This window comes from Lynx rufus, unplaced genomic scaffold, assembly GCF_022079265.1.
Source record: "Lynx rufus isolate CCGP_SWC_20201006 ecotype Redwood Valley unplaced genomic scaffold, mLynRuf1.p SCAF_6, whole genome shotgun sequence".
Lineage (NCBI taxonomy): Eukaryota > Metazoa > Chordata > Mammalia > Carnivora > Felidae > Lynx > Lynx rufus.
Window position 1 is genome coordinate 106,746,227 of NW_025814878.1, and position 27,642 is coordinate 106,773,868.

General features: G+C 46.8%; 1 protein-coding gene and 1 long non-coding RNA gene across 9 annotated transcripts in view; one reads left to right on the plus strand and one right to left on the minus strand.

Annotated features, from left to right (window-relative positions):
- The first annotated feature begins 63 nt into the window (after nucleotides 1-63).
- The window catches only part of TREML2 (triggering receptor expressed on myeloid cells like 2), a 37,346-nt gene continuing 9,767 nt past the window's right edge, over nucleotides 64-27,642 (plus strand). For 2 of the 6 annotated variants that reach the window (XM_047103234.1, XM_047103238.1), the window contains exon 1: nucleotides 25,922-26,206. In XM_047103234.1, coding sequence (XP_046959190.1) covers nucleotides 26,146-26,206 — 61 coding nt within the window. In that variant the 5' untranslated portion in view covers nucleotides 25,922-26,145. Of the gene's footprint in view, nucleotides 161-3,995; nucleotides 5,648-7,192; nucleotides 7,309-19,157; nucleotides 19,260-24,433; nucleotides 24,862-25,921; nucleotides 26,207-27,642 lie in introns of those variants that run through there. The other 4 variants (XM_047103236.1, XM_047103237.1, XM_047103233.1 and 1 more) reach the window with 4 other exon arrangements.
- Nucleotides 18,397-27,090, minus strand: LOC124529362 (uncharacterized). 3 transcript variants are annotated; one of them, XR_006966318.1, is made up of 3 exons: nucleotides 26,990-27,090; nucleotides 24,179-24,328; nucleotides 18,397-19,115 (listed from the first exon to the last, which is right to left on the minus strand). It is a non-coding gene; the product is annotated as an uncharacterized LOC124529362 (long non-coding RNA). The 3 variants fall into 3 exon arrangements; XR_006966317.1 differs by lacking the exon at nucleotides 26,990-27,090 and adding an exon at nucleotides 25,719-25,872; XR_006966319.1 differs by lacking the exon at nucleotides 26,990-27,090 and adding an exon at nucleotides 24,903-25,189.

Consider the following 27,642-nt stretch of genomic DNA (forward strand, 5'->3'; position numbering starts at 1 on the left):
GTCTTGTGGGGGTTGTGCGGTGTATACAGAGGGCACTGCTGCTAATTCTGCCCTTGTTCTTGCCCTGGGCCATAACATCTAGGCCTGACCTGGAAGGAGCTCCCACTACAGAAGCATCCTGTTCTTCCTGCCCCTGGGCCTTCCTCTCCTCTAGAATCAGGTGCATGAATTTCTCTTTTCATCTGTGGCCCTTTCCCATACTTCCAGAGAGGGGGGTTGAAAACCATGGAATGAGGAGAAGACAAGACACCATGGTAAGAATTCCTTATTTGGGATAGAGAAACCAAGTCAACCAAAAGGTTGTATCCTGGGAAGGTATGGGATGAGATAAGATCCAAAGCATAGGACTTATAGAGAATCTCATTTGTCGATTGGGTGCATTGTCAGGGGAACATTTGATCTCTGGATCCTTAGAACATACCCATGAAGGCCAAAACGTAGGTGAGTAGAAACATACCTCAACGTAATAAGGCCTTACATAAACACCCCAGAGCTAACAATATACTCAACGGGGGAAAACTGAGAGCTTTCTCCCTAAGGTCAGGAACAAGAGAAGGATGTCTACTCTCACTGTTTTTATTTGACATAGTACTGGAAGTCCTAGCCATCAGACAACAAAAAGAAATAAAAGGAATCCAAGATGGTAAGAAAGAAGTAAAACTTTCACTATATGTAGATGACGTGATACGCTCTATAAAAAGACCCTAGAGAGTCCAACAACAAAAAACTGTTAGAACTGATAAATGAATCTAGTAAGGTCCCAGGATACAAAATCAATGCACAGAAATCCATTGTCTTCCTATACACTAATAATGAAGCAGTAGAAGGAGAAATTAAGAAAATAATCCCGTTTACAATTGCACCAAAAATAATGATACCTAGGAATAAATGTAACCAGGGGTGAAAAACCTATACTCTAAAAACTATAAAACATTGATGAAAGAATTTGAAGATGGCATAAAGAAATGGAAAGATATTCCATACTTGTGGTTTGGGAGAACAAATATTGTTAAAGTGTCCATATTACTCAAAGCAAGCTACAGATTTAATGTAACCCCTATCTAAACACCAACAGCCTTTTTCATAGAACTAGAACAAACAATCCTAAAATTTGTACAGAGACACAAAAGACCCTGAACAGCCAAAGCAATCTTGAAAAAACAAAACAAAACAAAACTGGACACATCACAATTCCTGACTTCTATATTACAAAGCTGTAGTAATCAAAACAGTATGGTACTGGCACAAAAGTAGATACATAGGTCAATGGAACAAAATAGAAAGCCCAGAAATAAACCCATAATTATATGGTAAATTAATCTTTGACAAGATTATGCAAGAGGCAAGTGGCAAGAATATGCAATGGGAAAAAGACAGTCTCTTCAACAAATGGTACTGGGAAAACTGGACAGCTCCATGCAAAAGAATGAAACTGGACCACTCTCTTATACCATACACAAAAATAAATTCAAAATTGATTAAAGACATAAATGTGAGACCTGAAACCATAAAAACCCTAGAAGAAAACACGGGCAATAATTTCTCTGACATCAGCTGAAGGAGGGGAAATAAAAGCAAAAAATAAACTATTGAGACTATATCACAATAAAAAGCTTCTTCACAACAAAGGAAACAACCAACAAAACTAAAAGGCCATCTACTGAATGTCATTATTTGCAAATGACATATCTGATAAAAGGTTAGTATCCAAAATATACAAAGAACTTACATGACTCAACACCAAAAAACCCATAAATAATCCAGTGAAAAAATGGGCAGGGGTGCCTGGGTGGCTCAGTTGGTTAAGCGTCTGACTTTGGCTCAGGTCATGATCTCACAGTTCATGGTTTCAAGACCCGCATCGGGCTCTGTGCTGATAGCTCAGAGCCTGGAGCCTGGTTTGGATTCTGTGTTTCCCTCTCTCTCTTTCTGTCCTTCCCCTGCTCACTCTCTGTCTCTCAAAAATAGATAAAAACATTAAAAATTTAAGAAAAAAAAAACGGGCAGAAGATGCGAACAGACATTTCTCCAAAGAAGACATACAGATGGTCAACAGACACATGAAAAGATGCTCAACATCACTCATCATCAGGGAAATGCAAATCAAAACCAGAATGAGATATTACCTCACACCTGTCAGAATGGCTAAAATCAACAACACAAGAAACAACAGGTGTTGGTGAGGACGAAAAAAAAGGGGGACTCTCTTGCACTGTCAGTGGGAATGCAAACTGGTGCAGCCACTGTGGAAAACAATATGGAGGTTCCTCAAAAAATTAAAAATAGAATTACCCTATGATCCAGGAATCACACTATCAGATATTTGTCCAAAGAATACAGAACACTAATTTGAATGGATACATGCACCCCTAAGTTCACTGCAGCATTATTTACAATAGCCAATCTATGGAAGCAGCCCAAGTGTCCATCCATGGATGAATGGATAAAGAAGATGTGGTGTAGATACACAATAGATATTACTCAGCCATAAAAAAGAATGAAATCTTGCCATTTGCATCAACAAGGATGGACCTAGAGAGTATAATGCTAAGCGAAATAAGCCAGTCAGAGAATTCAAATACCATATGATTTCACTCATATGTGGAGTTTAAGAAACAAATGAGCCAAAAAAAAAAAGAAAAGAAAGAAAGAAAGAAAAGAAAAAAAAAAAAGAGAAAAAGAAAAAGAGAGCGCCAAACCAAGGAATAGACTCTTAACTATAGAGACCAAACTGATGGTTACCAGAAGGGAGGTGGGTGAGGGGATGGAGGAAATAGGTGATGGGGATTAAGAGTCCACTTATCTTGATGAACACTGAGTAATGTATGGAACTGTTGAATCATTATACACCTGGAACTAATATAACACTGTATGTTATCTACATTGGAATTAAAATAGAATAAGCTAAGATAAAATAAAATAAAATAAAATAAAATAAAATAAAATAAAATCTTAAGTGAAAAAAATAGAAGTATGTGACTAGAATGAGGCCACATGAGCAGTAAGTCACTACTTACTAGCAAGAACAAAGGCTAGAGTTCCTTTGCTGAAGACCAAGGGCCTGGAAGCCATAAAGAATGGTCCATGGTGGAATTCTGCCTATGTCTAAATGCCTCTTGTCCTTGTGTCACACGAGGGGCAGGGATGGTGGCCCACAAATAGGCCCCTCTCCCTTTCAGAACAGAAGAAGTAGAAAATCAGAAAATACTGATTTAAATCTGTTAGAGTTTGCAAGACATGGCTGGGCCTGAACATCTATTTCATGGGTGAGCATGGGAGCTACAGGGGAGTTATAGAGCAGACAGAGGAGGAAGGCAGAGTGAGAATAAAAGTGCACACAGGGACAGACTGCAGAAGTCTACCTGGGGAAACCAAGAGGCAACGGACTGCAGAGGCCACAGTTAAGGTCATAGCATGAGACAGTCAAAGGGTTGGATCACCGATTAGAATTCTGCACCCAATTCCAATGTGTGTGTGTGAATGTTCCGGGAGGGGGTGGTTTCCCCACATCAACAGGCAATTCTGGGACACCAGCTGGGTGTCCTGAAATTCAACTCAATTCTGATACTATCGACCCAGAGATAGCATCAGATTCCACAGATTGAGGGCTCAGTCCCACAAGACTCTCCCTCCCCATCTTTAGATGCCATTGACAAGCGCGGGCTATCACTTGTGCTTCTGATCTACCTGCTCTGGGAGGTTCCAGTGATCCCCTCCTTGGATTCCATCTATTTGTTAGAGCAACTCACAGAACTGAGAAACATTTTACCTACTAGATTACTGGTGTTTTATAAAAGACTATTAAAGGGTATGAATCAACAGCCAGAAAAATAAATAAGGCAAGGTCCTGAACAAAGGGGTTTCTGTCCCCATGGAATTTGGAGCCCAGCACAGTGGCACATGGAAACATTCTGGTTTCCCAGCCTGGAAGCACTCCAAACCCCCTCCTTTTTTTTTTTTTTTTTTTTTTTTTTCATGGAGGCTCCATTACACAGGAATGATTGATGAACTCATTGGTCATTTGTGACTGATTCAAGCCCTTCTGCCTTCCCCAGAAATCAGGGGGTGGAACTGAAAGTTTCAACCCTTGTCACAAGGTTAGTTCCCCAGGAAACAGCCCCATTCCTTCCAGGATTTCCAAAAGTCACCACATTGACAAACTCAGAGGTAGCAGCAAGGGGCTTGTTACGAACAACAGGACATCCATGACACCTTTATGGCTCTGAAGTGTTTCCAGGAAGTGAGGACAAGAGACCAAATATGACAAAAGATGCTCCCACTGCTCTAATGGCTCATGACATTTCAAGGACTTTGGGAGCTATGATCCAGACGATGTGGATGAAGTCCAAATATATGTGAGAAATATATTTCGATTATCTGAATGACCAAACACGTATTTCTTATAATTCACAATGTCACACAATCTAGTGATGTTGCCATTGGTGCCCCTGCCCTTGCACTCTTGAAGTCACCCCGTCTTTGGCACCGTGTTTTTCCTGGACCCTCAGTGCTTAAACTTCTTCTGTGACAGCCATCTCCAACTGGCTCTGCATCTTGTATCACACCTTCAGGATCCAGAATCCTGGACAGGATATTGCGTCTGGCCAAACTTAGGTCAAGTCACATGCGTGGCACATAGATGTTGGGGAGAGGGGCGGGAGAAATCTCTGCCTCCACCCTCAATAGTAGAGGAAGTAGATCTCTGTGCTCTAGTGAGAGTTGTGCACTGAAGCATGTCCCCCAGGTGGAGAAGGTATTGGGTGCTGGAGAACCAAAAGATGACAAATATCTGATTTGTCGTGGTTACTGCTAGCACTGTCATGTTTGCGGGCTTCATGCCTCTGCCTGGGCTGGGAGCTTAGGGATGCGCACAACTTGCACACAGGACGGGTACCTGACGAACGCCTCAGAGCCCATCTGACCTCAAACGGAGCTTTTGCAGGCATTGTCTATTTGGAACACTTGCCTCAGAAACCCTTGGGCTGCTGGTTAAAATGCAGATTCCAGAGCTTTCCCAGACCGAGCAAATTGGAATCTCTGGGGGTTGGTGCTCAGGCATGTGTATGTTTGCCAGCCTCCTGAGTGATTTAGCCATGTGCCCATACTTGAGAACCGTGGTGTGGAGTAAGATTAAAGAAGGCAGATCATCAGAAAGGTTTGAGCTCTGTCTTGGAGGACAAGCCAAATTTGGATGCATGCTGTCATTCCAGACAGGGGGGACTGGTAGGGAGGTGCAGGATGTAGTGGTCAGTGGCCAGGGATGAAATGTCCTGGCGACCTGAGGAAGTGAGTGGAATGGAGGGGTGGGTCCAGACTTGGCATGGTAGAGAACAGGTAGCTATTGAGTGTTGACTAATGGGCAGTGACGTAATAGCAGCAGGAAGGAAGATGTCACAAGGGCAGTGTTTGCTCTTTTCTCTTCTTCTGCATTTTCCCGAGCTGCTCTCTCTTCACACTTCCCTTCTCACCTGCAAAGTAATAGTCAAGCCTCTCCGGGAACATGGAAGACATCCCTGAGGGGCAACATCCTCCAACAATGGGAAGAGCCCTGGGACAGCCAGTACCCAGTGGATCCTGGGATAGGATGGAGGGGACAGGGCTCTGGGGTGGCCATGGCTACTGCTGCTGCTGCTGCTCTGAGCCTCGGGTAAGGAGATGCAGGGGGAGGGATGGAGACGACCAAAGGGGTACTGCTAAGAGGGGTTTCTCTCACTTCTTTAGGAGAGACTGAATGGGATCGGGGTGTGGGCTAGACACAGGAAAGGAAAGAGAAGGTAATGGACGCAGACTGTTGGTTAACCCTGTCCCAGCAGGAACTGGGTGATGAAACAGAATCTGGAGCTTTCTACAGTACACCGTGAAGTTAAGAAAACTACACGAAGTGAACTGAACAATCTCTTATCGCTGTGTTGATTTCCTGGGAGGTGGAAAGTGTAAGATACAGTCTCTCCTTAAAGGAATCAGGCACTGAGGTAGAGAAGGCATTAGTAGAAGGCAAAGGTAAATAACAAAAGGGCAAAGCCACAGCATGAACACAAAAATATGGTGGAAGTCCCTCTAGCAAGGCACAGGGAGGCAGTGTGGAAAAGAGGGTTCTGGAATCAGACAGAGCTGGGTTCAAATCCTATCTCTGCCACTTTCTACATTTGTCCTCTCAGGAAGTCCTCCAACCCCTCCGAACCTCAGGGTCCTCAATATTTATTTGTAAATGGTACCTAAGTGTTGTCCTAAGGGGCTTGTTCCTAAGAGTTAAACAGCAGACTGATGTACAATTCTAATGATCAGTATTTAGAGCATAGTCAGTGCTTAACAAAAGTTATGGTGGGTGATGATGGTGGTGGGGGTGGTAGTGGAAGCAGGGGCAGGGTGATCAAAGGTATTGAGGGTTGAAAAGGGAAGGAGATGAGCGCAGGTGGAACTGCCCAGGTAGACTCCCTCTAGGACCAGAAGGGGTGGATGTGGGTGGAGAGGAGTGGGGGAGAGCACTCAGCCTGGGGACTGCAGGGGCTGGGATGAAGTACTGGGTGCTGGAAAGCCAGGGCCGTGTCTGGGGAAGCACAGGTAGAATAGAACATGGGTTGTAAAACGGGTCAAGTTCTCTTTCACTTTTTTTTTTTTTACCATTTTATTATTAAAATTTTTCAGTCTACAAAATACGGAAAGAATAGCCACCGTAAACTTGTTATCTAGATCAAAACATTCAACCATAATTGATACTTTGCATTGTTTGCTCCATATGTGTGTACGTTGCTGAGATACATATTTATAAATATGTTAATTGTAAATATAAATGTATTTATTAATTCATTACATATATTAACACATATTATGTATATTTATAAATATGTATGTTTATATTATATCATGATATATAACTATACAATTGCATATCATATATATGTATATATAAAATTGCTGAACCATTTCAAAATAATTTACAGAAATCCTAAATTATTTATTTAAATAATTTTATTTATTTAATATTTAATATATTATTAAATATTAATATTTAATATTTATAATTATAATAATAAATATTTATACTATTAAATATTAATATTTAAATATTTAAGTGCTTGATGGAGCTGCTAATACTTTTGATCTGCGACCTTGTATCTGGGGTGGGGTCTGTGGATGTAGGGATGGTGGAAGGAACATTTGCTCAGTGCAACACTTTGACTTCTCATTCTAGGATTCCAAGCTGTAGGCGAAGAGGAGAAACAAAAGTGACTGCTAGATGGGGAGACCTTGACCACAGCCTGCTCTTAAAGTGTCATGCTCTACTCCAGCCTGAAGGCCTGGCAGCGGGTGAGGAGCCAGCGCCCCCCAGAGACAGTGGTGTGCTCTTACACTTAGAAACAAAGACCCAGGGGCGCCCGGGTGGCTCAGTCGGTTAAGCTTTGGTCTTGGCCCAGGTCATGATCTCGCGGTTTGTGAGTTGGAGCCTTACATTGGGCTCTGAGCTAACAGCTCAGAGCCTGGAGCCTGCTTTGTCTATCTGTCTGTCTGTCTGTCTCTCTCTCTCCAAAAAAAAAAAAAATACTAAAAAAAAAAAAAAAAAAGGAAAGAGAAGAAAAGAAAGAAACAAAGACCTAAACTGGCCCAGACCAGGGATACCTGTTGAAGGTTGTCCCACGGAACCCATATTCAAGGTCACAATGGCAGGGCTCCAGTGGCAAGACTTAGGGCTGCACTGGTGTGTGGTTGACCTCAGAACCCCCATGTCCTGTCCAAATGGATTTGGCTGATACAGTGCAAAGGTGAGAAGCAGCGAGACCCTGGACAGGAAAGGAATGACTTTATTGGAGGCTGAGAGGGCTGCTTTGGATGCCAGGTGGCACAGAGAGAGCAACTGGAAAAGCTCCAGACCTGAAAGCAGTGCACCGGGTTCTTCCACGCCCACTCTGTCAGTTTGCGAAAGTCCTACCTAGCTCCTCTCTCGGCCTCAGCTTTCCCACCTATCGAGAAAAGAAAGTTGGGCTAGGTGATCTCAAAAATTCTCTTACTGTACGTCAGAGAACCTGCTAGAGGAACTAGACACCTGAGCATCGACTTTGTGCCAAGTACTGGGTTCATCCATCTCCCTTCTATGAAATAGGTGCTGCTGCCCCCATGGTACAAGGGTGGGAGGCTCCAAGAAGTCAGGTTACTTGCTGTATCTTTCAGCGGGTACTTGGTGCAGCTGGGATCCTACAGAAACCCGCCTTGACTGGATGGTTCTTGGTGAATCCTGGAAATGGGCCCAGTTTGCCAATAGAAAGCTGCCCCCTTTCTCAAGGGATTTAAAAAGTAGTGGATGAGGGATAGATTCTAGAGAGCAAAATGAAGGGCCTTTCACTGACCTTGAGTTGCTTCTTATTGGTGGGGGCACCGACAGTTTATTGGAAAGCCCATCTCCCCACGTGGGGAGACAGAGCTGGGAAGGTGAGGCCGACAATTTTGCCTCAAGCTTCTTGAGAAACATTCCCCTTTGGAGCCGGTGGACTGGAGGGGCCTCCACCCCACAGGACACTGCTGGCCCACGCCCTGCTAACCCCAATATGTGACTATCACGAGAGGGCTGGGCTTAAATCGGACTGCAAAGTATCTGGAAATAAAGAGTTGACTATGCAAACTGATGGGGCTGTAGGCAGGACGGAGGGAAGATATTGAGCCCACGTCATAGAATATAGTCATTCCCCAGGACTTTAGAAACATCCAGTGACACCCAGTAATTAACCGGCTGGTTGCAAAGGATTTATGCGGTCAGTTAAGGGGTTTCATTGCCCTCTACTCAGGGACATTTTATTTTATTATTTTTTTTAAGTTTATTTTTATTTATTTGTTTAGAGAGCTAGAGAGAGAGCAAGCAGGGGAGGGGCAGAGCGAGAGGGAGACAGAATCCCCAGCAGACTTTGCACAGTCAGTGCAGAGCCTGACACAGGGCTTGCACTCATGAACCATGAGATCATGACCTGAGCCGAAATCAAGCGTCGGACGCTTAACCGACTGAGCCACCCAGGTGCCCCAGGGACATTTTATTAATTTGGTCTTGGTGTCTGGACGCTGTGGGAGCACTAACACCTTGCTCTTCACCCAGGGAGGTGGGGGCTGTAACAGGACTAGGAGAGGTGTGCTGGCCCAATTCCCATTCTCCCTGTGCCCTGAACATCCTCAGTGACCTTGAGTAAGTCTCTCACCCCTTTCTGGCTTCCTCCATGGTGATACTCAATGGCTCCATTTCTGTGGGTTCTTCTGTATTTATTGAGTTCAGAGAAACAAAGGCCTTATATTTTACACTTGGCAGAATTCGCCCACCCCAGACACCAGCAGACGGCATGGGCCCACCAGGTCCGAATCCATCCTTCCGCCTGGTTCCTTTACTCAAATCTTAATAAAGACAACAAGAAAAATAATCAGGAGTGACTGAGCCCAGACTCTTGCATGAGAAGTGTATTAAGTTTAGTACAGGATAAATGTAAACATAATTACTTTCATCAAGCCACAAAAGATGCTGTGGAGGACTAATAAATAGTAGCTTCATCCAGTAATTGCAGAGAACTTCAGGCTAATGTGGCTAAGGAAACCGAGTCTAATACAGATTGCTCCTGCCTGAAGGAATTATTAGTCTCACAAGGGAAACAAAATATAATCTTCTATAAAGGTTTCTTTCTGGGGAGGGGTTGGTGTGCCCGGAGATAGACTTTCCCTCAGTGGATTGTGGGGAGTCCTTCTTTATTCTTCTTGACTTTTTCTTCAGTTTGCCAGGTGAGGGAGGGCATGGCAGTTGCCAACCACAGAAAGAAACTTAATATATTGGGGGGGGAATACTTGGAGGTGATAACATTGTCCACCCAACCCCACTGTAGGAAGGGAGGCCTGAAATGGGAATTTGAGAGGACAGAAGGTGGGCCCTGGAGGGCAGGAGGGAGGTTCTTGGTCTCATGGGCAAGTTCCATGTTGGGGCAGAAGCAAGGGCGGAAGGACTATTGTGGCAGATGAGCAATCACGTGACTGTGATGGTCTGGGAGGGCGTGGGTGCTGAGAGCTGAAAGACCCTGAAGGCTGAGACCAGCTGTATGTCACAGGATATATAGGAATGGAGTCAGGAAATGAGGGTCCCAGTGCTGGTTTTGTCTGTTGAGTGACCTTGGGCACTCCCTGTTACCTTGTTCCTTGGGGGGTTGGAATGGATGTAATTGAACGCCCCTAACTTTGACCTGCTAGGACCGTGTGAACGTTTCCCTCCCAAACAGAGTCTAGTCCCATGGCAACGAACTTGGGAGAGGGCCACTCAGCATGTAGGAGAAGAAGGGCCCTCTCTGGCTCGGACTGAGTCGGCTGGATTGTGCAGATAGGCTGGCAAACTCAGGATATGTTGACCCATCCTCCTCAAGCATTATCTGGGCACCCAGTAGGAACCCAGTGTCAGTCAAGGCTCAGAAAGGCTTTTTATCTCTTCTTGAAAATGGCACTAGCCAAGAGAACCAACAAAAGCAATCTGGATCCAGGGTAAGTTGTGTCTGAATGAGGGTTGTTACATGGAGGCCAGAGTAAAGCAGTGTAAGGGCTTAGTTGGGGCCCTCAGCTCAGGCCCCACATGTGGACACCGGAGAGCCAGGCTGGACCACACGGAGGACTTTCTCCTGCTCCAGGTGGGCCAAGGGAGTCCTGAACCCTAGCAGGAAGAATGACCTTTGCTTCTATTTCTATCCTGAAGCCCCAGTGCAAGCCTTGAATGTCATCACCTCAAGGCAGCAAAAATCCCATCCACCAGCCCCAGAGGAGAGGAGCTGGGGGTTGGGGAGCTAAGGACATACAGGTGTATTATACCCATGCTTACAAGGAACCACCTGGAAAAAGTGGTCCAGGTGCAGTGGAATCTGAGTAATCAAGAGCCTCTTCCTTCCTTGGAGTCAAAGGAATGGGATCAACAGAAGTCCGTCCCTACCCAGACTTGCTGGGGAGTGTGGGCCAGAGGTGGGGGTCAGAAAACACTACCTGGAGGAGGAGAAACACTGAAGGCACAAAAGGAGTGGTGTTCCATGCCAGGGGCAAGTTGTGGGAATGCATGCACAGAGTGTGCTGCCTACAGAGGTAGACAGTTGGGCTGAGTGGCAAGAAGAGGGTAAGGTTAACGCAGGACCATAAATTCAAATGGTGGAGAGCTTTGAAGGCCATGTAGTCACATGCAGTTTGTCCTATAAGCAATGGGGCACACAAAGGGCTTTTCCTAGGCCCGCTGAGGGGAGGAGTGAGGGTCTGGGTGCAGAGTGACCCAGCAGCTATGCAGGAAGTCTGGAGGTGTTAGGCGCAGGAGACCAGGTAGATTCCTTTGGGGTGAGAGTCAGGGTTAAGATCCTGGGAAAAGTAGAGGCCTCATCTTCAAAGGGTGCGAACCCCTGTGTGGCTGCTCTCATGGCCAGGAGCAGGCAGATCCCCACCCTTTTGGACTCTGGGGGGTCAAACCTAGGATTCCAGTGCTCGCCCTTTCCCAGGACTTGCCGGTGTTGGCGACTGTTCTGACATGTGGATTCATCTTGTTCTCAGTCCTGTTTGCCTCTGTCCAGAAAGCCCGGAGCTCGCTCAGGCGAGTGAGGGCCAGCAACAGGCTTGGGTGGAAATGAATGAGATGAATGAATGGACACAGGCAACAGCTGCAGATGTGGGTTTAGAGGTTCCCAGAGGTTCCCTAGAACCCATCCCCTGACTTTCCTCACTTCTGTGCTCAGAAGTCTTTGGAGAGGAGGCAGGGCCCCCCCCTTGGGGGTGAGGTGAATGGGGTTGGGCTGGCTCCCCGGAAGGGTGGAAGGGGCGGGGTGAGGATTTTTGCTACTGGCAATCCAGCCTTTCCTTCAGAGGAGGGAGGAAGATGCAGGCCGGGGCTGACATGGACGCATCATTTTCAAATACTGTTCATTTCTGTCCCTCCTCAGGCAAGGCAGCCTCCTGGAGTGTCCCCAGGACACAGCACACCCAGGGAAGCAGACTTAACCTTCCAGGAGCTGACGGGCATGCCTTCCTCCCCTAACAAATACCACACTCCACTCTGTTCAGTGGTAAATAAGAGGCTTCCTGAACTTCTCTTGTGAGATCTCTGCCCAGCCCCTCTCTTACCCAGAGGGAGAAAAGCAGTACCAGGTGGGGGAGCGTGGAGGGCTGGGTGCAAAGAAACCCAGGGGGAGTCATCAAGACCAAGGGCATGGCAATTGATTTCTGTGTTAAGTACAACAACTGGGACTCACAAAGTGTAATTCAGATGACACTTATATTTGTCCTCTTACTGCCGTCCAGCCTTGCTTGGCTAGAGACCTCATTGGCCCCCTGCTAAAGCCTATGGCAAGACCATCACTCTTCTGGGCATTAAAAAAAAATAGGCTTTATTTTTGAGGCAGTTTTAGGTTCCCAGAAAAACCGAGTAGACGGTACAGTGTTCCGCTCTAACCCCTGCCCACCCCTCCATACACAGCTTCCCCCGCCATGGACATCCTGTCCCTGAGTGGTAGAATCAATGAATCTACATGGACACATCAGTGCCACCCAAAGCCCATAGATTACCTTAGGGCTCACGCTTGGCGTTGTCCATGCTATGGGTTTGGACAAATGTGCACTGACATGTACCCACAGCTGGAGTACCACACAGAGTAGTTTCACTCCCTTCAGACCCCTCTGTGCTCTGTCTATTCATCCACGCCCTTCTGGGCATTTCTAAACAATATAAAGTTTATTCCCAAGCTAGCTTCAGTTCAGTCAACCGACTGAGTTACCCAGGCACCCGATACACATTTCATTCTATTATAGAATAGAATATAATGTGCACTTTAGTGGAAAACTGCATTGTCTCTAGCACACTCTCCCTTCGGTTCTCTGTTTCTGATTCTGTGGGAACTATTTTATAGTTATGTAAGTTGTAGGTAAGTGACAGACGTGCAGATTCTGTCCTTTTCTTCCTTCCCCTGCTGTGGATGGAGGTGGGGGAGGGGTGGGAATAAACACCAAACTGGTTTGTTTCCCCTTGCAATTCAACATTGCTTTCCTCCATATAAATATATGCTTCTTGACTTCCTTTTCTAACCAGATCTAACATCTGCCTGGTTCACTCACTGAATATGAGTTTAAAAGAATCTTTAATGCATGTTTATTTTTATTTATATTTTTAAATATTTATTTATTTATTTATTTATTTATTTATTTATTTTGAGAGAGAAAGTGCATGTGTGCATATGTGCATGAGCGGGGGAGGGGCAGAGAGAGAGGGAGAGAGGGCATCTGTCTGTGATGTCAGCACAGAGTCCCACGGGCTGAATCTCATGAAGTGTGAGGTCATGACCTGAGCTGATCCAGGTTGGACCCTTAACTGACTGAGCCACCCAGGTGCCCCAACGCATGTTTGTTTTTAACTGTAGTTTTGAAAACTATAACTCTGTTTATAAATTTCACTCAATCTTGCTTCCGACCCTGTCCTTGTATGATTCCATTGTGTTGAAACACACCCACATATGTTGTCGCCTGATTACCACACAGGTGCCTCTGTGATTCAGTGGGAAAGGTTGGTCTTCCCAATAGATGGTGATGGTTTATGGGACAGTCACCTGGGGCGGGTGGTGGTGGGGGGGGGAAGGCTTTTACCTTTCTCTCACACCATACACAAAATTAACTAAAATGGATCATAGACATAAAAATGAAAGGTATAAACAATAAAGCATCTAAAAGAAAACAGAAAATAGGACCTTAGAGTGGGCAAATGTTTCCTAAACAGGACACAAACAAGAGTAACCACGATAGAGTACGCATTCAGGAGTTGGACACTGAATGTAGGATAGTCACACATTTATTCCACGTGGAAGTTCCAGAACTTTCTCACATTTTCATCAATACTGAATCCTACTCAACTTCCTAGTTCCTGCCAGTCTGCTGAGTACAAAGTGAAAGCTCAGTGTTTTCACTTGAGTGTTTCTCTGATAACTCTGATAACTAAAGAGGTCAAACATCTATCCGTGGGCTTTTTAGGCATTTGGATTTTTACTGTTTTACAACACTTTCTTCTGATCATTTTGCTGTTGAACTTCCTTTCTCCTGCTTGCTGATTCTTTAAAAAAATTTTTTTTTAATGTTTATTTTTGAGACAGCACGAGCAGGGAAGGGGCAGAGAGGGAGACACAGAAGCCAAAGCAGGCTCCAGGCTCCGGGCTGTCAGCACAGAACCCGATGCCGAGCTCGAACTCAACAGACCGTGAGATCATGACCTGAGTTGAAGCTCAACCGACCCAGCCACCCAGATGCCCCATGTTCTGCTTGCTGAGTCTTAATAACCTCTTGGCTCATTTAGATATTCATTCATGGTCAGTTGTAGACACTGCAAATAGCTTCCCTCGGGCTCTCATCTGTTACCTGGCAACACACAAGCCAAGCCCAGGCCCAAGCCTCAGTGATTTGGTGCAGAAGATACAATGAGCCGTGGGGCGCCTGGGTAGCTCAGTTGGTCAGGCATCTGACTTCAGCTCAGATCACGATCTTGCAGTCTGTGAGTTTGAGTCCCGCGTCGGGTTCTGTGCTGACAGCCCCGGAGTCTGGAGCCTGCTTCAGATTCTGGGTCTCCTCCTTTCTCTGCCCCTCCCATGCTCATGCTCTGTCTCTCCATAATAAAGAAATGTTAAAAAAAAAAAAAAAAGATAGATACAATGAGCCATGGGGTCCTTGTCCCATACACCAAAACAAAAGGGGTCAGAGAACTGCCTCGAGCCGGGTGATACCCCGCTGCTGAGGAACCCATTGGCGACTGCCACTCAGGGGTGTTATGGCCTGCAGCTCTGTTCTGAGGGGTCAGCAGAATGCCTCTTCCCTTAGCACATTACGGGAGGTGATGAGAAACTGTCTCCCAGGGGCATCAGGCGGTGGTGAGTGGCCTGTGTTCACCGACATTCTCTCTCATTCTAGGAAGAGACAAGTGCATCCGTCCCGACTCTGAGTAGCTGTAGACCTTTACCCACATGGCTTCTGTGGCTGCAGGCAGGAGGCCAGGGTCCACATGGAGCTGTTTGCCGACATTGCTTTTGTCCACGATAGCCTTCGCTTGGAAAATGAATGTTTAGGCTGTGAGCGTAAACTACTTGTAACTACATGCCTCCTTCGCCACATCTCACCGTCTATATTAACACGCCTTTGCTATTCCACTGTTCTGGTTAGTATTACTTTACTTTTCCAGGCATTTTCTTGCCCAGGCAAATGGCTTCATTGTTCATTATAGAAACTTCCTGGAAGATCCAGTGACTCTTCAATGTGGCGAGCATCAAGAGGTCGTTTGCACCCTAAGAATCTTTGAATCGCTGCCTCCGCTGCCTCACCTTGCTGTTCCTAGCCAATCCTGGAGTGTTGTATTGCCGTCTGTCCCCAGTCCTGGTGCAGCCCCTGCTATGCAAAGCCTGCCTTGAACTGAACTCCTCAATAAATTCTGATGTTGCCTTCCTCTAAGATGCTGCCCGCAGCTCTGCCGAGGCGATGTTCTCCCTGACCGCCACCAGCAATAAACTCAGCTTTCTCTTCTCTGAAGGTCATGTTGCTGATATTTGGGAAGCCAGCGGGCGACCATGTAATTAAATCCACCTGTTTACCCTTTATGACTTGGGTTTGATGATCTTATTTAAGATGTACTTCCCAATCTGCAGCACGATGATATTTTGAATATAGTCTCCTAGAAAATGTGCAAAGAGGGGCGCCAGGGTGGCTCAGTTGGTTGAGTGTCAGATCTTGGTGTCAGCTCAGGTCATGATCTCCAGTTTGTGAGTTTAAGCCCCACAATGGGCTTTGCACTGACAGCTCGAATCCTGCTTGGGATTCTTTCTCTGTCTCTCTGTCTTTCTCCCTCTCTCTGTCTCTCTCTCTCTCGGAAATAAACAACAACAAAATTAAAAAAAAAGAAAATGTGCAAAGATATTCTCATACGTGATCTTCTATTAGCTTTATAGTTTCGACTTGCACAAACAGCACACGACAAAGAAGTCTGCTCCTTATTATCAGGGCAGAGTGTTGTTAAAATTGACCTCAGTTATCAAAAGCTGTGCTAACACTCTAGCCACCAACCACACTTTTAAGTTAATTTAATTAAGTTAAGTTAATTAAATTAAATGAAAAATAAAAATTCAGTTCCTCAGTGGCACCTGCTACATGTCAGACGCTCAATGACCATATGTGGCTATTGGCTATGGGGCTGTGCCGGAAGATTCGGGACATTTCCACCGCAGCAGGAAATTCTGTCAGACAACCCTACTTTTAAGCTTTTTCCTTCAACAGAACCAGTGGGTTAACAAAGCTTTCAGTTCCTTGTTATAAACTTAGCTTCTTATTAACATGGATTAAAACTTTTTATAGCACGTGGTACTTTTACACCTGGGTAGTTTGGTTTATAGTTTCCATTCAATTAAAGCAGTAAAAAGAGACTCACACTTTTAATTTTTCATTCTCAAAGAAAGGGCGCATAGGCTCATATTATTTTGGTGCCTCAATCCTTTCCCCTCTTTCCCCACCGAGTGTTCCCCAATGCTGCCTTGTCCTTGGGTCTGCAAGGGCAAATAGAGCCCATTTGGAGGAGGGATGACAGGGACACGCTGCCAGCAGCCAGGGTGGGTGAGGGCTGCTTATCAGTGAGCAAAGCACTGGGTGTGTGTTGGGGGCTAGGGTTCAAATGCACCCTAGCTCAGCTGGGACATCTCCGTGAGACCTTGGACAAGTCACTGACCTGCTTTGCAGCTCAGTCTCCGCAAGAGGCTGGAGATGTGCTCCATGGTCCCTTCCCCATCAGATCAAGGGGCATGTCCGGACGATGCCACAGCATCGAGCAAATCAAGGCTCATGCAGTAAATGAAAAAAGCTGCCTGGCCTTCAGGGGACTCACAGTCTGTCTGGAGAGGAACGAAGAGTGTCCACAGTAGGGCAGTGACAGAACACAGCACAGGGTCAGGTACCGTTGTAAGCAGCCAGACACTGCATACAGGGAGTGGGGTGGTGGCTGCAGGCCAGAGTCCTCTGCACCAGCTTCTTGCAAGAGGACCCCCTTGGGGCCCAATGCCTGTGAGGCTAGTTGGGGAGCAGCTTTGGGAGGCATTCAGCATGGTTTGAGGCAGGACCAGCATGGCGGTCAGGACTAGGGCTATGGGGGGACCAGACACACTGGGGGCTAGAGACACGGGTGGGCACAGACTGTGGGGTCTTAATGCAAGCTGAGGCCTCTAACAGAGTCTAGAAGTCCAATTAATGAAGGGTAGCTGAGTGCTCATATTAGCTCCGTGGTGAGAGCATGTGGTCACAGACAGGAAGTGGCTGTAGACATCTCCTCCATCTTGTCCCCTCTGATCTGGGCCAGTGAGAGCTTGGGCTCCAGGCCTTCTGCTCATTTTCTTCAGAGATTCCAACTTCCCACCTCCTGCCTCTGCTGTTACTCTTCTCCTGGGGGCTCTCTGGGGCCTAGTTCCACAGCAGGACCAGAGCAGAGAGATCCAGGAACATGTGTGGCCTTGAGCAGACCAGGGTGTCCACTCGTTTCAGGGAGGTGAGACAATCCTGTTTTACCAGAACAGGACTCTCTGAAGACTGAACATACCTAGGAAGAGCTAGGTTATAACCAACTGGGAAAGCCAGCCATGTGAGTTCAGCACACACTCGGCCCCACACATGGTCGGTGTGCTGACCTTAGATAAACTCATCCCTTAAATGGCCGCGTTTGCTGTCCTTTGTGCCTCAATCAAACCAAGTTCTTTTTTTTTTTTTTTTAATTTTTTTTTCAACGTTTATTTATTTTTGGGACAGAGAGAGACAGGGCATGAACGGGGGAGGGGCAGAGAGAGAGGGAGACACAGAATCGGAAACAGGCTCCAGGCTCTGAGCCATCAGCCCAGAGCCCGATGCGGGGCTCGAACTCACAGACCGCGAGATCGTGACCTGGCTGAAGTCGGACACTTAACCGACTGCGCCACCCAGGCGCCCCCAAACCAAGTTCTTAAAAAATACCTGTTGTTCATTTGAGACTTGTTTGATATTTTCTCTCATGGGGCTAGGGGTTTGGGAGGATACCACAGAGGGAAATGCCATTCTCATCAGATCATGGTGGCAGTACCTACGACCCACATGATTATCACGGTTGGTCTTAATCTCGATCACGGGGCTGAGATGGTGCTTGCGAGGTTTGTCCACTGCGAAGTTATTCTTTCCCTCTTTCCACGCTGTTCTTTTTGGAAGGAAGGCACCACAGACAGCCCACACTCAAGGGGTGGGGGTTACGCCCTCGCTCCCCCCCCGCCCCCCCCCCCCCGCCAGCCTTGAGGACAGAGTATCTATATAAATTATTTGGAAGTCTTCTTTGGAATTCACTTATCTGTAAATTTATTCAGTCATTCATTTATACCAATATGGACTCACGGATAGTTATTTTACACTTTACCACTTTATTTATCTCGTTGCTCAGTTCATTCCAACGTTGGCTGTCTTTTCTTCTGCATGTTTTACACACACATTTTTCATCTTTCACCCACTCAAGTTTTGTTCCAAACAATGTTGGTGGAGCGCCTATAGGGAATGAGAAGGGATGGAGCTGGTGCTGAGCTCCCCTCCTTGGACCCGTCCCTTCTGCCTTCCCCTCTGATACCCATGCTCAGTGCTTCTCCTCCCCTGGCCCCCACCTTTCCCAGGGACCATCCTAATGATGAAACCCCAGGATGAAAACACATCATTGACTCCATGCCTGGGTATGGAGTCCCTGTCTTGCTCTGGGTACCAGGGGAATGCCATGACCCCCTGACCACCTACAAGCAGTGCATGGAGAGAAAGAATAGAAGAATGGCCTCTTCATTCACTATGGTTCTCTTCTTGGGCATTCTCAGAGCGTTTTGCAGCAACAGTGGAGGAATGTGATGGGGTGGAAGGTGTGGCATGACAGACATGGGGAGAAGCTGGGCAAAAGACAGCCACTGAGGCAGGACTGAGGTCTCTAGGCCCAGAGACAGACCCTGCAGGTGGTGGCCCCCTACTCAGGCCTGGCTGCTCCTCCCTCCCCTTTCCCCGCAAAGCCTACCTGTCAGGGTACTCACTTCTCCAATCAAGGTGTTGGTCTTTCTCGGTTCTTCTTGTTCAGAGATGCTGGGAAGCTGGCGCAGAATCAGGCTTATGTTATGCTTCCTTCTCCCCAGAGGTGCCCCTTCTCTCATCTTCAGAAACAGACTGGGGTAGCATGGCTTGGGGAGACCTACACCTGCTCCTGCCCACCTGTCCTGCTGTACTCCTGGCCTCAGGTGAGATGCAGGGCGTGAAGGTCAGGGTTGGGGCCAGGAGCAGGGTGGCTCTGTGACCAGAGGGCTGGCTGGGTGTCCTAGGAGGCAAGTCTATCCAGGAAGACCCTGTACTGTCGTGTCCTAGCCCTATCCCTTTGTTTCCCACCAGCTCAGGGGAGAAACTGCTCCCTTTTGAGCCCAGTGCCAGTCTGGACTTCAGCTGATTACAAAGATCCCAGGCATCAATTACCCTTGGCCTGAGGGACCCTAAAGAGCTAGCTGTGTCCCCTTTCCATTTCCTCTCAAGGTTTTTGAAGGCCAATAGTATTCTCTATTCTGGTTCCCTGAGCATTAATTACCTTCTTTGTGTCCTCCTTAGTTCTGATCACTTCTCCAGAGGGAACCTCTTACTCACCCTCTCTCAATGGCTCTGAGCTCAGATAGGCAAGGGTCTCACCAACACCAGAAGGGAGGGTCCTGGGAAGGGATGGCCCGATAGCTCATGCACATGTGTCAGAGTCAGGAAAAGGGGACCCAAGTATTCTTTCCAAGGTGGTTGAAGCACAGGGTGCTACAGAGGAGTCCCCAAGGCTCAGACTCAAAATTGGGGAGAGAGGAATAAGGAGGAGGATACAGGTCATTAACTCTGAAAGAACTGTAGAAAATTCAGTTAGACATGGGATTTTTGGAATGAGATCAGTGGAACCCACATAATGTGGAAGCCAGAGGCTGTACTGGCATGCAAATGGTAGGTGTAGAAAGTGACCACAGATGGGCAGATGGTAGCCAGAAACATAGCAAAAAAACAGGTGAGAAGAAATTTTTGATTTCTGCTCTTGACTCTTGCAGTCATGAGCTTTGAGACCATCATAACCTCCCCTTCATTGTAGAAGTAGGCTGAAAAAGCCTAGGTCACAGGTGCTCTAGGGGATCAAGTGGCCAGCAAAAGCAGTGGAGTATTGATGAAGATAGATGATCAACTGCCTATGGGCATTTGATCCCTAACCCCTTCATTCTCCAAACTCCAAGACAGGTGGGTTAGAAACTAAAGAGGATCTCCCAAAGTATTTAAAGGTGAAACCCTGGACGGAGGATGGGAATGGCAGCAATGTGGGTATACAAGGGGGTACCCTTGTGCTCTAGGGCTTACCTATCTCACCTTTTTAAAATGTTTATTTTTGAGAGAATGAGAGAGAGAGAGAAAAAGAGAGAGAGAGAGAGAGAGCGCGCACAAGCAAGCAGAGGGGCAAAGAGAAAGAGGGACAGAGGATCCAAAGCAGGCTCTGTGCTGACAGCACAAAGCCCGACTCGGGGCTCCAACTCACGAACCGTGAGATCATGACCTGAGCTGAAGTCAGAGGCTCAACTGACTGAGCCACCCAGGCCCCCCCTCCCACTTTTAAAGTTTACTAGGTAGAAGGATTTAGCCTTCCATTCTTCTACTATCACCAGACTGGGCATATGATCACCCCTGAGGAATCTGAATTCAAAAGTCAAAACAACTTGGTGTTTTAGGAGAACTACTACCTTGAAGAGTGACACCATACTAAACAAGAGAGACCATCCGAAGGAGAACTATGACAATTGACAGCACAATAATTCTAGGTAAATATTAGTGGTATGCCTAAAAGGGTAAGGGAAGACATAAATTACATGAATCAAGAGCAAGAACCATTAACACTGCTAAATTAAAATAATAGTTGTGAAAAATATTATGATTGAAATAAAGACCACAATATATGTGATATATAAAGAACAGGAGCACCTGGGTGGCTGAGTCAGTTGAGCATCTGACTCTTGATTTGGGCTCAGGACATGATCCCAGGGTCGTGGGAGCGATCCTGTGTCAGGCTCTGTGCTGAGCATGGAGTCTGCTTAAGAGTCTATCTTTCTTGGGGCGCCTGGGTGGCTCAGCCGGTTAAGCATCCGACTTTAGCTCAGGTCATGATCTGACAGTCTGTGACTTCAAGCCCCGCATCAGGCTCTGTGCTGACAGCTCAGTACCTGGAGCCTGCTTCCAATTCTGTGTGTCTCTCTCTCTGTCACTCCCCTGCTCATGCTCTGTCTCTCTCTGTCTCAAAAATAAATAAAAAATATTAAAACAAAAAGAATCTATCTTTTTCTTCCTTTGCCCCTTTCCCCTGCTTGTGCTCTCTCTCTCTCTCTCTCTAAAATAAAAAATTAAAAAAAAATTAAAAATTAAAAAAAAAAGCAGATGTGGCTGGAGCATGAGCTGGAAGAAAAGTCAAGGAATTCTCCCAGAAAGTTCCTGTAAAGCATTAAGAGATTAAAGAATCAAAGAGAATCAAAGAGGAGTGAAGAGACATGAAACATCCAACATATGGTTACTAATAATCCCTGCGAAAGAAAAAAGATGGGAAGGAAGAAATATTTGAAGAAAAAGTCAACATAAATCTCTCAGAATTATAGAAAAAAGAAAGATCTCAGACCAAAAGGACTCAAAATTTGCCAAGAGGGGCAAATAGGAAACACATGCACACACACACAGCCCTAAACCCATCAAAGAACATCCCATCTTGTGTAAGAACATCAAAGACAAAGAGTAAATTATAAAGAATTTCAGATCACTGACAAAAGAGTGAGAATTAGATCTACATTAGACTTCTTAAGAGGAGCACTGGATGCCGGAAGACAGTTGAGTAAAATTATTAAAAGACTGAAGAAAAGAAGTTTATACCTAGAATTTTATATCAAGCCAAACTATCACTCAAATATGAGATCATAATACTTTGGGACTTTGACAGTATAATACTTTGGGCCTCAGAAAGTTTGCCACATGTGGGGAGCATGGCTGGCTCAGTTGGTTGAGTGTCTGATTCTTTTTTTTTTTTATGTTTATTTATTTGGGGGGTGGGAAGGGCAGAGAGAGGATCCGAAGCAGGCTCCAAGCTGTCAGCACAAAGACTGACATGGGGCTCAAACCCACGAACCGTGAGATTGTGACTTGAGCTGAAGTCAGATGCTCAACCGACTGAGCCATGCAGGTGCCCCGAGTGTCTGATTCTTGATTTCAGCTCAGGTCATGATCCCAGGGTTGTGGGATTGAGCCCTGTGTTGGGCTCTGCACTGAGTATGGAGCCTGCTTCAGATCCTCTCTCCCTCTCTCTGCCCTTCCCTCTCTCTCTCTCTTTATCAAAAACAAATTAATAAACATTTACAAAAAAAGAAAGAACTTTCAAAAAAAGAAACATTTGATTCATATTTTATACAAGATGCTTGCAAAAAATAAAAAAGCAGCATTTCAAGAAGCTAATGTCATCTTATCTTGAAACCAGTAAAAGGTAAAACAAGAAAATTAAATTATAGGTTTATATCTCTGATGAACATAGAGTAAAAACCAAAATAAATATTAGCTAACTGAAGTCAACAGTGTGGTTAAAAAAAAAAAATGAATGCTATGATCACGTGGGGTTTATCTCAGGACCAAAAGGACTGTTTAACTTCAGGAAATCTAAATGAACTAAATCAATAAACTACAAGAAGAAAGTAAACTGATGCAGAAAGCATCGGAATAGTTCAACACATTTGTTATTATTAAAAAAAACCTTAATAAACTAGAAATAGGAAGAAATAATTTGGTCAAGACTGTATAACAATGACTACAGTAAATATAACTAGGTAAAGAAAGTATACATTCAAATCAGGGATTTCCACAGCTACCGCCAATGCCTCATGTAGTATTAGAGGTCTTGGCCAAAGCCATAAGGAGGGCCGAAGCGAGGAAGAGGGACACCTGTCACGATTTGAGATGCTGGCATCATCTACTTAGAAAAAATAAGTAGAATCCAAAAGCTATTCAATCTCATGAGCGAGCTTAGCAAGGTTTCCGGATATAGGATCAACTGACAAAAATCAAAAGTGTTTATCTACACTAGAAATAATCAGCTAGAACATCTAATCAAAATAAGATACAATTCATAGTAGCAACAGAATCTGTGACGTATTAAGGAAGAATTAATTTAACTTTGATCTGAATAAATACAAATGATCTATGATCTTGAAAGAGACAATAATGTTGTAAGATGTCAATTTCCCCCAAATTATCAACGTTTATTTATTTTTGGGACAGAGAGAGATAGAGCATGAACGGGGGAGGGGCAGAGAGAGAGGGAGACACAGAATCGGAAGCAGGCTCCAGGCTCTGAGCCATCAGCCCAGAGCCCGACGCAGGGCTCGAACTCCCAGACCACGAGATCGTGACCTGGCTGAAGTCGGACGCTTAACCGACTGCGCCACTCAGGCGCCCCAATTTCCCCCAAATTATAAGTCTCTAACTGTAATCTGAAACACACTTTCAGTTTAATATTTTATTTTATTTTATTTTATTTTATTTTATTTTTTATTTTTTCAAAGAAAGGCAGACTGACTGACACATGCACCTCATTTGGATGTGTCTAGAGTCTTGGAAGCTTGACCACCATACATTCTCCTTCAAATAGACCTTGCGAGTTTGTTTGGAGCCTCTAGCAGGGGAGCACAGCTACTCTATGCCCTTGAGGGAAGAACGGGCCTCTGTCCTCCTCTTTTGGGGAAAGTCATCCTCTTTGACCAAGCAAGCAGCTTCAGGAGGGACGCTCAGGGAGCAGTCAGGGAGAAAGGGAACACCCGCCTAGCCAGCCAGATCAACCGAATCAAACCTGGTGATCGGTGGGGTGACATATCGCAGCCAGATCGCCCCACATCCCAGTTTAATTTTTAGAGAACTTGATAAACTTACTGTAAAATTATATGGAAAAATAAAGATGCATAAATAGCTATGTCCATCGTGAAAAAAAAAAGATAGGACTCATCTTACCAAATATTAAGACCTACTACTAAGTAATACAACTGACATTAGGTGCTGGAACAGCAAGAAATGACAAATGGACAATGGCACAGGCTAGACTTCCAGACAGCTCCATATATACACAGGAACATACCTTATAAGGAAGCGCCACGAATCGATGGGGCGAAGGGCCCATTATTTGGTAGACATCCTTGAGAAAACTGGCCGAGTCCATGCCGCCCAAAGTACTGGATCCTTGCCTAACACTAAATACAAAGATGGACTCCAGGCAGATTCAAGACATCTATGTGAAAAAATAAAATCACTAAGTTAATGAATTCCGTGATTAACCACTGTGATTAAGTTAATAGAAAAAAAACCCTGCAGATGAATATCACTGTGATTCCAGGTAACACGTCCCCGCGAGAGATAACTGGGACCCCCCACTCCTGAAACCACTTCGTGCTGAGCTGGAGGGAAGGAAGGAAGGAAGACACCATGTGCTGGAAGGGCAGATAGCCTTTGAACGCCGGGATCTGAGGACTGAGAAGAAGTATTAAAAAGGAAGGGCGAATAAGGAAAGTGTAACACGTCTATTGCGAGCTGAGAGGTCTGGAGTGACAAGTGTACTCATTCCTATACCCCAAATGCCAGGCGCCTTGCGTGGCGTGTAAGATTGTAGAGACGAACAAACGAATGAATGAACGGAGAGTAAGTGAAGAGACTTAAAGTTTGGAGTCAGCAAAAATCAAACGTCCTTGGTCTGGGATTTGGGAGTTCAAGCTCAGTTTAAGACGTGTTACTGAGTCCTGTCCAAGGAGAAGAAAGTTGGCATGGGTGAGTAGGGGGAGCACACACAATCGTGTAGGTCCCCTCACCCCCAAAACAGCGGATGACACAGCTCCTGGATGTCAGAAGGCTGTCCTCCTGATTCTTAGCGCTCGGGACTGAGTGAAGGGTGGGGTCCTGGGCCAAATGCTGGGTCATTTCGGAGGCAGCCTGGCGGCTGTCTGGGCCAGATAGGGTTGAGCTAGAGGAAGTCGAGTGGGCATGCGCGTGCCTGAGGGGGGCCGGGGCCGAACCCAGGGGCTGGGGGCGTAGTTTCTGGAGAGGCGGGGGAGGGGAGCCTGCGGGAGGGAGGGGGCGTCGGGAAAGCTGGTGGGCGGTTAGACCGGATGGTAGGAGAGCTGGAGAGAGGGATTAAGGTTAGGAGACAAGCGTGTAGTCAAAAGGAGAGACAGCTTGTGTGTGTGTGTGTGTGCGCGCGCGCCCCCACGTGTGACAGCACAGAAGCCCCTCCCTGAGTCCAAACTGCACTGTACAATTTGCATCTTTTCCCCCTGTCACTCTAACCGTGACAGAAGTAAGATCGCCTGTGAGCACGTAAGGGGTTCTTCGCAAGTGTGAGCGAGAAGGACTGTTCTGACCAGCCAGGAACCTGGCAGAGAGGGGGAGGGGCAGGGCACCGCCAGAAACGCTTTATGAGAGGGCTTGCGTGAATGAGTGTGACTTTACACGAGCCTCCTTGTGAATGTGTTTTGGAGAAAACTGTGTGTGTGTGTGTGTGTGTGTGTGTGTGTGTGTGTGTGTGTTTAGGAACCAAGGTGCCCTGCCCTAGCCCCAAGCCCCTGCCCCTGGGTCTCTAAGCCCAGGGAATCCCAGGGAGTCTGTAGCTCAGGGTCCAGAAAACTCACCCCAGCCCCCTCGATGGATCCCCTGCTTCAGACTAGGGGGCACCCCCGTCAGCCAGTTTCCGGGAGGGGGTTGAAGACCGTGGGGAGTCTTCTGACCCCGAGAGCCGTCCCCGGACTGGGGGGGTGGGGTGGGCCCAGACTGGGTGGAGCAGCCACACCTGCCCGAAGTTTCGGAGAATAGGGCGTAAACAGCAACCAGCGCCGCCCTCGCCCTCAGTAGACTCTGCGGGGCCCCACGGTCTGCGGATCACAGTGGGTCCTACAACTTCCTCACTTCCCTAAATGGGCAACTGCGCTTTCAGAACGCCAGGTCCTTCCCTGGCAGACCTAAGTGGCACGTCCTGCAGCGGCCTGGGGCCCTAACCCTGGAGCGGGGGGTGTCCCTGGCCCCCTATTGGCCTGTGACTGTCCCCAACTGGATGGAGCCATGGCTCCCGCATTCCTGCTGCTGCTGCTGCTGCTACTGTGGCTCCAGGGCCCTGTCTCAGGTGAGAGGACCAGAGGGCAGGAGAGCTGGCTTGGGGGTGGGGGGGTGGGGCGGGGAGAGAGTGGCCTTTTCCTAGACCCTCCCGGCTGTCATGCTTTGTGGGGTTGGAGGAGGAGAAGGATGGGGCTGGCCTAGAGGCTCCTGACCAGAGAACAGTGAGAAGGTTGCATCCCTATATTTGGCCCCAGGCAAAGCTACCACAGGCCTCACAAACTAAGATAAAGCTCCAGACCCTCTCTGGTTGGGCCCCTTCATCTGCCAGGCCTGCTCAGGACCTCTGACGGTGGACACTCAGTTTCCTCACACAGAAAGCCTCCCTCCCCTGTTGGGAAAGGGCTGTTTGGTTCTTACAAGAATCATTGCACCACGTGTGTGTGCTTTAACTCCCTCAGTTGTTTGTGCCACTACCCCCTGTCCCCATCCCCCTGTCCTGAGCGGAAGCGATTTCTGAAGGCCTCGCCCACCCCACAAAATGCTCCTTGAGGGGGCCTCACCCATTCCTGCCTCCCTTATTGCCATGGCAACCAAGTTACCATTTCCTGTTCAGTTCTGGTGACTGCCTGTGGGAGGGGTGGAAGGTGGGCTCAAATGGGCTCCAGCACCCTGGAGACCCTTTCCAAGGGCACCCCACCCATGCACCTCCCCTAGGGAGCCTCCTCCTTCTGCTCCTGTGCGGAGCAATCTTGGGGTCCCCCAAACCTAACCTCTCCCCAAATAATTTAGTTTGGTCATTCCTTTTACTTTGTGCAGGGCAAAGTGATGCTTAGAGAGGGTGTTACCTTACCCTGAGCCTCAGCTCTCCTGTAGCTGGGTTGGAAACAGGCAGATGTCTCAAATCCTGTGCTGGGTCCTTGGCTATCACAGCTCTGGGCTCTACTGGAGAAGTCTGGAGCGACCTGCATTTTAGAAACAGAAGCACGTGGTGCACTGGCTACGTTCCAGGCACTATCAATGGTAGAACCAGGGTTTTAACCCATATTTTTTTTATTCTTATATTTTATTATTATTATTTTATTTTAAGAGAGAGAGAGGGAGGGAAGGGGCAGAGAGAGAGGGAGAGAGAGGATCCCAAGCAGGCTCCGCGCTGTCAGCACAGAGCCCCACAAGGGGTTTGATCCCACGAACCCTGAGATCATGACCTGAGCCGAAATCTAGAGTCGGACGCTTAACCTACTGAGCCGCCCAAGCGCCCACCCATATATTTTTAGACTCTAAAATGTGTGCTCTCTACTCTGTCCTGCTGGGGAGAAACGTGTGTATGTGTGCAAAAGGCTCTGGGGGTGTGAAAGGAGTAAGTACTGAGCTTACCTTGGGCAGAGGGGTGGAGGGAACGCACCACAGCTTTCTCTCTCTCCCTGTCCCCTGATTGCCCACCCCCCACTTCTAGTTCCACTCTCTTCCTGCCAGGCTGTGGATTGTGAAATGCACGGACCACAT